Here is a 13,230-nt window from a genome sequence, read left to right as displayed (position 1 = left end):
GCACCTATATGTGCTAGGATCTATTTTACAGATGAGAAAAATAAATAAATAACAAAAAGATTAAATAACATGGCAAAGTCATATAGCTAGTTATGAGTTTGCATAGTTAATGGGAGATGTGTTACCAGTTCTCAGGTACCCTAAATCCCAGTTTTATGCTTTGTACACTTGCAAGTATCATGTGATTGGAGTACCCCATCCTCCAAGCTCTGCAATATTGTTAGGCCAAATCTTACTTGGGTTCTTGAGGTTACTGCGAAAATCTTAATTGTTTCTCAAAAATGTAGGTCCTCGTGCTCCTGCCAACATTCAAGTCTCTTTTGATAGTGGTTCTCTGAAGGCATCTGTTTCATGGGCACCGACAGAAGGAGCTTTCAACTATACCGTGATGGCTTTGAGTGACTCTTCCAGGCTGAGCTGTAGTACGACTTTCAGTTCCTGCACCATCTCCTCTCTCCAGTGTGGAACCGAGTACCTGATTTCAGTTTTAGCAACTAATGATGCTGGATCTGGCAGATCAATTTCAGCAGTGACCCTGAAAACTGGTATGTAAACCCCCCAGATCACTGGGGGGTTGGCAAGCCAAAGTGACTACCATTAGGGAAACAAATAATCACATGACAATGTTCCAGAACACTCTAGAACAAAAATGAAGGCCTGGTCTAAATGAAAGTGTTGAGTTGGACATTCTGATGAGTTTGAATAATGTTGATAGTGAAACCAGATCTCGTGCATTGGAAAAAACACTGAAAATTAGGAAACCTGGTTCCTATTCCAGATCTTTCACTAATTAGTTTATTTTCTTTTGCATTTGTAAAGTTGTAAATATTCTAGGATCCAGTTTGAGTGATACACAACTCTAGCTGTGCAGTACAGATAGTGATCTCTTATTTACATCGTGTTTCACAGACCTAGGCCTGGTGGGAGCTATTTTTTTAAGATAAAGATGGAATGTCTATAGTTTGGAATATGTGTTTAGATATCTTCCCACTTTCATTCTCATCAAAGAGACAAAGAGATACATATGTGGAGGTCTACGCTTCAATTTAGAAATATCTGTGTGTTTTGGGGATGAGAACTAACATTTAGTGAAGAGCTACTATGCAAAGATGCAAAGAAAATCTCTTGCAGTACTCTCACAACTGTTTATTATTTATCATTTCCTAGTTGCTTGTGCACCTGGAAGGGTGACAATCCAAGAAGATCCCCCTGGCCACCTGTCTGTGGCTTGGTCCAGTGTGCATCTGGGTGATTACTATGTGGCCTTTGTGAAGAGTGACGATGGCTTGGAAGTACACTGCAACACCTCCCTCACCCAGTGCAATTTCTTATCTGAGTGTGGCTTCACTTACTTTATTAGTGTTTTTGCCTATAACAAGGCAGGACAGAGTCCTTTGGGTGATGTGTTTAATTATACCACAGGTGAGTTGCACTTGATGCTTGTAAAGGGAGTTGAGTTCTGAGTTCACTAAACTCAGCAGCAGAATGGATCATCCATTGCACTTATTGACTTACCTAGACCACCTGGGAGCCATTCTAGGGCCAAGAATGGAAAGTGAATCTTTTCTTTCACATTCTTTCCAGACTAGGGAATTTGGACTTCCGTGGACTCAAGCTTAATAAGAATGCAAGGTTTAGGAGTGAAAAGAAGGGAAAGAGTGTTGTTATTCAAGCTTGCTCTGAAAAGTTGAACCCTCCACCAAGATCTACTCAGTGTTCAGCCCTGTGCTGGAGGCTGAAGGGGAGGTGATACTTAGGTCTCAGAGTTCACTCTTTCCCCAAGCCCAGAAAACAGGGATGCAATGGCAAAGATTCTACATGGTGTGGAGGGCTTTGGAGTAGGACACCTGGGTTTAAGTCCTAACTTGACCACCAACTCATTTGCAAAATGGGAATAATGATGTCTACCTTGTTAAGTTCCTTAGTATCTGCTACTGCAAAATGGGACAAATAATAATGAGAACATGAATATGAAAATGTCTTTGTATGTGAGAAAAGCACAATGCAAATATTTTTATTAGCATCATTATTATTGTTACTATTATTCTCCACTAGGCTTGGGTCTTCAAAGGGCAGGGATTGTATTTTATTTATCTCTTCATCCTGAATGCTTATCATAGTATGACTGGCATATGGGAGATGCTCGATTTTTAAAGAATGAATGGAGTGAGTGACAAAATTAATTAACTATATTTACAAACAAGAATACTATAATATAATTATATAAATAACAATACATTTTTAATATTTATTTATTTATTTATTTGGTTGTGCCTGGTCTTAGTTGCAGCAGGCGGGCTCCTTAATTGTGGCATGTGAACTCTTAGTTGCAGCATTCTTGTGGGATCTAGTTCCCTGACCAGGGATCGAACCTAGGCCCCTACATTTTTACCAAGATGAAGGAATCAAATAATTGGTGCCTTTGGAATTTAGAGTCAGAGGCTATCAATAAGGTCTCAAGAGCACAGGAGGGTCTTCCGGAGGGAGTGGCCTTGAACTGGATCTTTAAGGATGGATGGAATGTAGGTGGGGCAAGAGCATTCCAGAGAAACCCCATGTGAGTTAGACACTTGTCAGAATTTGTCTGTGAGGTAGTGTAGGGCCTCTTCTAAAATCTACTAATACAAGGCTTCTTCCCCTCCTCCGCCCCCTAGTTTTATCTAGTTTAGTGTCTGGAAAGACTGATAGGATCTAAAGTTAAACTAAACATGATTTTGTCAGGCAGAAGAAGGGAACCACATTGCAGTAGCACGAACACAATCTTTGAGGCATAGGGAAATAAAAGCGCGTGTGGGAATTGAGGGGTCTGGTGGGGCAGGGGATGGGGGAGGGGCAGCTGGACATATCGACTGGGTAGAGCTTGTAATAACCTTGCATGTCATGCATAGAGAATTTACCCTCTACGTAGTGGGTGTTAGGCCAGGATTGGAGCTGGACAGACCCGTAGGAGATTGTTGCAGTGACTTAGGAGGGTAGTGCAGAGGCTCTGGGCACGGAGACGCCAGGACTCAAGGCCACTCTGACAGCATGGCTCCTGCACTGACCTCCGCTCTCTCTCTGCTCCTGCTCTCAGCTCCCTGTTGCCCTGGTGACATTAACCCTGTGTTGGTGTCCAGTGACAGAGTAGAGATCGTCTGGTCTCCCGTCCGTGGTGCCGAACTTTATGAAACCAAGGCTGTAGATGGGTTCAGCGTGGTTGAGTGCAATGACACTGTTCCAGCTTGCACCCTTTCTGCTCTAGAGTGTGACACCAAGTACAACATCACGGTGTATTCCTTCAGTGAAGTCCGGGGCAGCAATACGTCATGTACTTCCCAATTTATAACCACAGGTATGATACAGCAAAGTTTTCATTCACTGATGTCAGAATGGCTCCCCCCAGCTATGTCCCTCAGGAAGGGCATTCGGCAAAAAACGGTAAAAAGGCTAACTACCATTAGCCACCCTGTTGTGGTGACCCTGAGAGCCCCTGTCTTACTAAGGAGAGGCAGAAGAGGAGGTGGAAGAGGGAAAGAGGACAAAAAGGAAATAGGAGACCATGGGGAGAGTGGAAGGTTTTGCTAGTGATTAGCTCAGCCATTCACTTCCTCCTACCTTTGGGGCACCTGCCTGTATTCACACCATGAAGGTTAAGACCACAAATGTTTGTCCTAATTACTTTTGCTTTTGGAGTTCAAATGGCTCCTTAACATTTTCCAATTAGTCCGACGCTATGGGAACCCAATACCATACATCAATGTCAACCAGGTTTCCACACAAAGGCTCTATGAATTTGCGCTACATGTATGGTATGGTCGAAAGTAATGATCTCATTTCGGGGGGAAAGGTCAGTTTTAGACCAAATGGCACGTGTGATATTTTTGATTCTGACTGTTTCAATTCATAATCTAAAATCTCTCAGCTCCTTGCAGTCCTGAAATCAAAAATGTTTCGAAGGATGCCTTTTCCGTGATTAACGTGTACTGGAGATCCACTAACGATGAGGCCACTTACACGGTGACTGCCCAGGGAGAGAAAGGGCTGCACCGGTGCAGCAGCACGGGAGAGTCCTGCACCTTGTGGGGCTTGCCCTGCGGCTCAGTGTTCTCCGTCACCGCTGTGGCTGAAACACCAGCAGGACGGAGCCTGCCCAGCTACAGTGTGCCCTTAGAAACGGGTATGTAGCCACCACAGCCTGAACCTCAACTTCAGTGGGGTCCTTAGGAATTGTTTTAGGACATGAACTTTCTTATTTGATTTACCCTAAGTGTGATAGAAATACTTTAAACTCAGAGAGGCCTTTCAAAGAGCCCCCGTCTTAGAAAACTTTCACACAGGTTCTGTAAAAGTATCATCTGAAGGCTCTAATATATTCAAATACCAACATCAATGGAGGAATACATTGACTCTGCAAAAACATTTATTTGAATTCGTATTCCCCCATGACACAATCTACCAAAACAACTAACAAGTGACCAAATGAGCTAGTTTATTATTTATTTCTTTGGTTCAGCCCTTTCGAATCTTTCTCTAAAAAATGCTTTCTGAGTTTCAGTTTCCTAATTGCTAGAAGGGGATAATGGCTTTATCAGGTGGCTGTGACTATTACGTTATTTATGCTGCAGAGCGCTTAGCGTGCCTGATGCACAGTAAGAGCTTGATAAACGAAAGCTGTTATTGCTTCATAGCATTGTGTGTGAATGAAATTTAGCAAATTACTTAAAGCCTTTGGACATTATTTTCTCTTATATACAACGATAGATGGCACTTTAGACTAGATAAGTTGAAACGTAAAGAGCGGCAGAATAGAGACAATGCCAAATACGCAGGAAGATTCCCGATATTCTATATCCTGTATAATGGATCTTTGAAAAGTTGAGAATTGGTTGTGGTACTCTTAGGTGGCTAAGAATATTTTGAGCTTTTATATCAGCTGTGTACTATGAAATGCATGAGAAAGGCAAAATACATTTCATTGCAAATGTAAGATATATTGGGAGAAAAGGTGAATGCAACCATTGCTTTAAAATTTGCAGTTGGAATTGTTAAAGTTGGAGAACAACAAAGGGTTTCTTAATTATCCTGAAAAAAATTGGGGAGAATCTCACATTACCCATAGCCAGTTATTGCACTGCATTCTTGGGGAAAGCACGTGCTATATACAGTGATGTTAAATAACGTATCAGAGGGAATGAGATTTTACTTAACAAAAGAAAATTTTTAAAGTTTTTTTTAATTTATCTTTTTATTGAAGTATAGTTGATGTACAATGTCATAGAAGTTACAATATAGTGATTCACAATTTTTAAAGGTTATATTCCATTTACAGTTATTAAGGACATTTTGATTAACAGTTGAAGGTTTGAGAAATTTAGGATATTGAATGAAACACAGGCAAAATACCATACTTGGTTAGTTTTCACAAATAACCCTCATTGGAAATAAATCCCCAATGTTTTCTCTTTCCTCATTTAAGTGCCGTGCTGTCCAGCCAGTCTGACAGTAACTCAGGTCACACAATCGGTAATCAACGTGAGCTGGACTGTTGGGACCGGTGCCCAAACCTATGTGACAGTTCTGGAGTCACACACTGGACAGTCTAAGTGTCACACCCATCAAAACCACTGCCTCCTGGGATGCATCACATGTGGCATCAATTACACAGTGGCATTAAAAGCAATTAGTGCCACTGGGTTGACTGCGGACTGTGGCTACCAAAGTTATTCCTCGAGTAAGTGAATTCTAACCTCTAGCTCTAGAGTATCAACAGGACCTTGACTATTATAGATCCAGATATAGCCTTTCCATCTCATTTTAAAAGATGCTGCATCTCCACCGAGCTTGCATGGTAAGTTCAGATTACTTTCTAAAATGTTTACAGTTTTCCTCTTGACTTAGGACCTCAAAGGTTCAGAGGCTTCTGTTAGTAGTTGGTGAATTAACTCCCCTGGTAACAAGGTTCAGGTGTACTTTTTCTGAAAGAAGGGTAGGTTTTTCTATGACCCAGCTACCTGCAGCACAGAGTAACTCAGTCCGGCAGAGTTTTCAGAAAGCATTTAGATCACACATTCTATTTGGCTTGAATTTTTCTTTCTTCTTCTTATTATGCTACTACCTCACTCTTCTAAACCACTCCACCTTCTTCTATGGTTTCTTATTTCAACAGGTTAACAGAGCACAGTATTGCATCTTGTTCTTCACAAAGACCAAGCCACTAGGAAATAGCGGGAGAAGTAGGGAGCGGTACAGGGTTAGCAAATAAGATTTCTCTGGTGTAATTCTAGTCCACTGAAGTGGCTGCTTGGAGAACTGTTTTGAAAAAATCTTCTGAGGATGCTTCTCAGGCTTAATGGGAGACAGTACGATGACCAGTTAGCTGTATCTGCCCCGAGGCATGGGGTGGGAGAGTTGAAATATAATTTTGGCATCCCAAAGGCAGTAGAGTGAGTCTTCAACTAGGAGTTTAAAGACCTGGCTTCTTAAGCTGCACTGCGTTATCTTATTCTCTGATTCCGTTTCCTCATTGGTAAGACAAATAGGAATGATCATGATATGAAAGCATTTAAAATGTGCTACACATACATAAGCTGGATTATCATTCCTTTTGGCCCATTAGCTTTCATTAGGTTTGCTGCCTAATTTCTCACCTTGATATCCAGTTCTGGAAATATGGCCCATTGCTTACCTTCACACGTAAAAAACCATTTTTTTTTTAAAGAATAAATCAAAGAAGTCTATCTGTAACTGAATTTTTTTTTATTATTATACAATAACATTTTTATTTTAGTTACTGAGGAATCCACCATTTGACACCTAATATGTGACCTGCTCAAGGTATTCAGGAAAGGAGAAAGGAAAAGTACCCAGTCAGCTAGCATGGATGAAGAGTGGACCAGTGACAGGCGTCATGCTACTCAGCTCAGCAAAATAGGTCTTTTCAGTTAATGCTGAATGCACTTAATTATATTTAAATTGAATCCCACTAAAATCATGTGAAAATAAGGCATTATGAGGGATCTTGACAAGAATTCTGTGCATTTGACTCATAAAGTTTGAGTCATATGTAATACATATCTGCCAAGCATGGACTTTTGGCCTCACCATTGTTCTCTATTAAAAACTCATGCCCCACCTCACCCTCACACATGGATTTCTAATCATGTGACCCACCACAGAAGGAACTTGAATACTCCCTCAAATCTTGCTCTAATCATTTATTATTGAGTAGGCTACTTATGTTGTTTCCCCATAGTAACAAAGGCCAGGTTTGTGGTGATGGTGGAATAGTGATGTGTTTGTTTTTGTTTGTTTTATCCTTCAGGTTCCTGCTGCCCTTCGGGGGTGAAATTATATAGGCTGGGCCCTAATGGCATCCGGATCTACTGGCAGGCCTCCAGGGGCTCTGCCAATTACAGCACTGACCTCTATGGTTCCAAAGGCATTTTCACGTGTGCCCCAAGCGCTGGCCTCAGTTTCTGTGATATCACCAAGATACCCTGCGGGGATGTATATACCGTGATAGTCTCCCCAGTTGCTGAGACAGGACTGAAGCTTACTTTCTGTCCAAAAAAAATATATTCAGGTAGGGCAAATTATGACCCTTTATTTAAAACTAGCCCTCAGCTCAATCTGTGAATTAAGACTCAGAACAATCACACTTATTTGCTATGTAGGAAGGTCAAAGAGGGCGTGACATTTTGTACATCCTGCAGGCAGATTCTGGCTACTGGGGACCCCAAGCTTCTTTGGAATTGTGATGCTTTATTATTACTTGATTTGGAGACACTCCTCTCATCCCTCTCTCTCTTTTCTCCTTCAGAAAAAGGACCAGATGCTTGCTGCTTAAACAGTAAAGCAGATTTAAAATGATTTTCTGCTTTGAGATTTGGGGATAGGTTTGTAACATAGTGTTAGAGATAATGACAAACAACCTGAATGTTTGAAATAAGAAACTTGAACCTTTATTTGCACAGATTCAGACTTATGACTGAGGGAGAGTTAGAGGACCAGAAAAAAACAAATTTATAAATCATAAGCTAGGTTTGGAAATACAAGTGGGCAGACAGTCTGTGATCACAAAACACACGAATGTCAGCCACTGCCATCTCACCAGAGCTGGCAGAAAAACATTAGCAATTTTCCTGCTCTGTATTCCAACACGTTCTGCTACCTTGCCCAGGGCATAATCATGTATTTTTCATATATTTCTAAAATAAAATAAAATGAAGAGATGATGAAGCCCTAGAACTTTGCAGGTGAACACAAGAAGAGGAATAAATATTGGCTCAGAAACTTTACTAATAACCAGGATCTAAAATTTCCAATTATGGGTTGGTGACAAGAAGGTTCCAGATGGCTCCTGGTGATGGAACCAGGCCCGGTCCTCTTCAGGGGGTGTTCTTGCTGTCCTTGGTTGTCATGCTCTGATTCCTTGCTTTTTCATTATCTTGTCCAGAGGACAAGCTGGCCCAAAGCATGGCCCTATGGGAAGGGCCAGGAATAGGTTGTTGGGCTGAGGATGAGCTCTTAGGAAGAAGAGCCTACAGGTCAACAAAAATACTTCACTATATTTGCATAATGTTTTGAAATTTATCAAGCATTTTCATATGCAATATTTCACTGAATGCTCAAAATAACTCTATGAGGTAGGTTCAACAGATTTTATTATCTCCAATATATAAATGAGCAAACTGAGACTCAGAGGCTCCCAAATCTCTACTTACAACCCTTCTCTTCTTCTAACCTCTAAATCCATATGCAAATGTGTTATCTCTACTTAGAGGTATGACCCAGGCATTTCAACTCCTCAAGGCCAAAAGGAATTTCTGATATTCTGCAGTTTTTGATCTTCTGTCATCCTTGTTTCAAGTACTCAAGCTGAAAACCCAGGAGTCAGCTTCCCTCTCCCTCACCCTCCATGTTTTAGTAGTCTCCCAGCCCTGTCCTGTTCACTCCATGATGGTTTCTAAATCCAACTTCTTCTCTTCATTCCTATAGCTACTTCAATATTTCAGGGTCTTACTACCTCTCCCCTATACTACTACACCAGTCCTGTCCTCCTGCCCTCTTGCCAGTCTTCATACTATTGCCAGAGTTGTCATTCTAGGACACTGACCCAACTGTCTTTCTTTCATGCTTCAAAATCCTCAGAAATTTTCTATTGCCCCATAGAATAAAATTCAATCCTCTGAGCATGGCATTTAAGGTCCCTTACAATCTGTCCCCCATCTGTCTTTCTACACCTGCACTATCCAATAGAAATTTAATGCAAGTTTGAAAATTTTAAATTTCCTAGTAACCATGTTAAAAAGGTAAAAAGAAATAGGTGCAATTAATTTAATAGTATACTTTAATTTTAATCCAATATATCCAAAATATTCTACTTTTCAACATGGAATCAATATAACAATTTTATATATTTTTTCTATACTAAGTCTTCAAAATCTTGTGTGCATTTATTTAATACAGCACATCTCAGTTCAGAGTAGCCACATTTGGAATGCTCATAGCTACATGTGGTAAGTGGCTACTGTATTGGACAGTACAATTCTAGGTTCATTCCGCAACGTCTCTCCTGAGAAGAATCCATTCTCTAGTCTAGTCACATGGAACAATTCACACACATCTGCCCTTGCCACACACACATACCATGGCACATCATGTTTCTGAGGTAATGCAGCACTCCTCTCTTTGCCTGGATTTCCACCCCACCTCAACCAAGGGAACTCCACCAGCCCAAACTCCCCCTCCTTTCTGAAGTCTTCTCCAATTCTCATAGTCTGAGTTTATCTCCCTCCTTTATGACTCCACCTCACTCTTATCTTCACCACACCATATTACTGTGAGTTGAATTTGTGTTATTTCTGCTAAATGGTAATCTCTTGGACTCTCAGTACTTTGCATGTAACTGTTGCCCAATACATTTTAAATTTAAAAAAGAATGAATAAAAGAGTGTATGTGTTTGTCTATGATTATACAGCCAATAAGTGAGTGATGGAAGTCTTTGTTCTTTCTTCTACTTCATACTCACAATTCAAAACTTAGAGAGTCATTCCTCTGATGGTTTGTTAGTTGGAACTCTAATACCTTTGGTGGGGTGTTATCTCAAGCCTGTAGCCATTTCACTTTAGTAAGGGTTGGGTGTCTAGACTCAAGTTAAGGAATCTACCTTTGCTCTGTCTCCCTAGTAAAAACCATGCATCTGGGGGAAGTTTTTTGGTTTTGTTTTTTGGGGGGTGTGTGTGTGTATGTGTGTGTGTGTTTTTTCTCCAATATCATTGATGCCTTAATCCTATAATTAGGATGATACTGTAAATGATAATAATGACTAATATTTATTGAGTGCTGTGTGCCAGACACTATTCTAAGGGCTTTACATGTATTAACTCAGTTGACCCTTATAACAACCCTATGAGGTTGACTTTTTTTTTTTTTTTTTTTTGGCTGCATTGGGTCTTCATTGCTGTGTGTGGGCTTTCTCTAGTTGCGGCGAGCGGGGGCTACTCTTTGTTGCGGTGCGCAGGCTTCTCATTACGGTGGCTTGTCTTATTGTGGAGCATGGGCTCTAGGTGCGCGGGCTTCAGTAGTTGTGGCTTGTGGGCTCTAGAGCGTAGGCTCAGTAGTTGTGGCGCATGGGCTTAGTTGCTCCGCAGCATGTGGGATCTTCCCGGACCAGGGCTCGAACCCGTGTCCCCTGCACTGGCAGGCAGATTCTTAACCACTGCGCCACCAGGGAAGTCCGAGGCTGGCATTCTTATTCTTACCACTTAACAAATAAACTGAGGCACAGAAAAGTCAAGTAACTTGTCCAAGTTCATACTGTTAGCAGGTATCTCCTTCTCTTATCCCCTAAGCTGATTCTTATTCATTCTTTGGTTCACTTTCCTATTATTCTTTCTTAAATTATATCTTCACCATCTCAAATACATCAATAAATGTATTTTAAATAGTTGTGTTTTTATTTATTACAGTAACCTGCTCTGGAAGTACACTTGGAATGGGTAAGTCATTTTTCTCATGGATACAGTAGAAAGGAATTTTTTTGTTGCTCTTTAAGGTGACTTAAGTCAGGATCAAAGCTGACTCTTCAGGGACTTCCCTGGTGGCTCAGTGGGTAAGACTCTGCGCTCCCAATGCAGGGGGCCCAGGTTTGATCCCTGGTGGGGGAACTAGATCTCGCGTGCATGCTGCAACTAAGTCCGCATGCCGCAACAAAGATCCTATGTGCCGCAACTAAGACCTGGTGCAGCCAAAATAAATTTAAAAACAACAACAACAACAACAAAGGCTCGTGCAGCCATTAATGTTAAAAACAAAGCTGACTTCAATGAGAAAGGCAAATGCTTTCATTCTGTGATGTGAGGGGTCCTTGCTCTCCTCTCTCATAACATTTTCTCCCCTATTAGATTGTCTCCCCTCAGATTCCACCAGTGGAGATGAACTCCTTTGGATTCTGAAATTTTTTCAGTCTTCCAGGGTCCCACAGGAAAATGTAAATATGTTTCAGAGAGGCAGCCACTTCATACCTCACTTCAGAGAGTGGTTTCCAACCCTGCTATACACTGAGTCACTTTGAGAGCTTAAGAGTAATTGATGCCTGGGCTCTATCCCCAGGAAATCTGATTTAATGGGTTTGGGGTAAAGTCTGGGCATCAGGGTTTCTAAGAGCTCTTTGGGTGATTCTAAAGTGTAGCCAAGGCTGAGAACTGCTGCTTTAGAGCAGACCTTCTCAAACCTTATTGTGCATCCGAATCACCTGGGGCCTTGTTAAAACCAGATTCTGATTTGGTAGGTGTAGGAAAGATCTGAGACTTTGCACTACGAACAAGGTCCGGGTGATGCTGGTGACGCCGATACTGCTGGTCTGACCTCACTTTTTTTTTTTTTTTTAAATTAATTAATTAATTAATTTTTGGCTGCGTTGGGTCTTCGTTGGTGCATACGGGCTTTCTCTAGTTGTGGTGAGCGGGGGCTACTCTTTGTTGCGGTGCGCGGGCTTCTCATTGCGGTGGCTTCTCTTGTTGCGGAACACAGGCTCTAGGCGCCCGGGCTTCAGTAGCTGTGGCACGTGGGCTCAGTAGTTGTGGCTCACGGGCTCTAGAGCACAGGCTCAGTAGTCGTGGTGCACGGGCTTAGTTGCTCCGCGGCATGTGGGATCTTCCCAGACCAGGGCTCGAACCCATGTCCCCTGCATTGGCAGGCGGATTCTTAACCACTGCGCCACCAGGGAAGCCCCTGACCTCACTTTTAGTAGTCAGCTGTTGGAATCTGTTAACAGCCTGCAGAGAGCTAGGATGTCTGCTTCCAGTTTGCATGGGTGGACATGGCCAGCAGAGGAAAAGGGGTGCTGAAAGGGCAGCTGGAGTAAAGATAACCCTCACTGCCACTCAGGTGTGCTCATGGCTGATCCTGCCTAGGCTATTCAGGGTGCCCCACAGAGGCTACTCTTGGCTGGGGCCGCGGAGATGACCACACAGAGCTGTGTGTGCTGACCCAATAAGTAGCATGTACTGCTTCACGAGGAAGGCCTGCTTGATTTGGGGTCGTGGGAAAACCCCCAGGGAATATTATCAACCCCAAAGTACAGACGGGACATGTAAACACACATACACATGCACACAATCAGACATGGCTGACTTCAGAGAGTGTGAGTGGAAATGAAGTCTTCCTACCAGTAAAGCCCACCAGACAGCCTCCCAGCCTGGGCCAGCTCCCCTCCGACACTTCCTTCCACTGGCAGGACACATGCTTCTCTGCGCTGCCTGTTCTCTATTTCCTCTCCCAGTCTACTACTTCTCTGAGCACAGCAGGACACATGCTTTCTAATTCTTGCCCCACCTGCAGGTCTGAAATAAGAATAATCTCTATTAATTTTTAAAGAGTTTCTGTTTCCAGTGACTACAGGGAAACAGACCTGGCTTATTAAAAGCAAACTGTGTTAGCATACGGTTTTTGTTTTTCTCTTTTTGATTTCACTTTGTTATACAGCAGAAACTAACACAACACTGTAAAGCAATTATACTCCAATAAAGATGTTAAAAAAAAAAAAAAACTGTGAGGAAAGTTCTAAATTATAAAAAATTACTTTAAAAAACTCCCAAAGTACTAATGACCATAAGCCCTGGTCGTCAGTGAAATGTACATGGGCCTGGGCCTGCATTCTTGGAAACTATTTCCAGTATTATGGCCATTTTAAATCAGTGTTTCCCCTGAGCCACAGAGGGGTAGTAGAAGTGTCTTGGGGGCCCCTA

The 13,230-nt window shown here is 42.0% G+C and overlaps 1 protein-coding gene across 1 annotated transcript in view; it reads left to right on the top strand.

Annotated features, from left to right (window-relative positions):
* The window catches only part of FNDC7 (fibronectin type III domain containing 7), a 32,029-nt gene that overhangs the window by 17,327 nt on the left and 1,472 nt on the right, over positions 1–13,230 (top strand). Inside the window, exons 7-13 of the mRNA XM_061183880.1 lie at positions 288–545; positions 1,168–1,422; positions 3,074–3,331; positions 3,902–4,156; positions 5,456–5,710; positions 7,301–7,561; positions 10,951–10,980. Coding sequence (XP_061039863.1) covers positions 288–545; positions 1,168–1,422; positions 3,074–3,331; positions 3,902–4,156; positions 5,456–5,710; positions 7,301–7,561; positions 10,951–10,980 — 1,572 coding nt within the window. The remainder of the gene's footprint in view (positions 1–287; positions 546–1,167; positions 1,423–3,073; positions 3,332–3,901; positions 4,157–5,455; positions 5,711–7,300; positions 7,562–10,950; positions 10,981–13,230) is intronic.

Source organism: Eubalaena glacialis, chromosome 3, assembly GCF_028564815.1.
Source record: "Eubalaena glacialis isolate mEubGla1 chromosome 3, mEubGla1.1.hap2.+ XY, whole genome shotgun sequence".
Taxonomy (NCBI): Eukaryota; Metazoa; Chordata; class Mammalia; order Artiodactyla; family Balaenidae; genus Eubalaena; species Eubalaena glacialis.
This window is presented reverse-complemented; position numbering and strand designations above follow the sequence as displayed.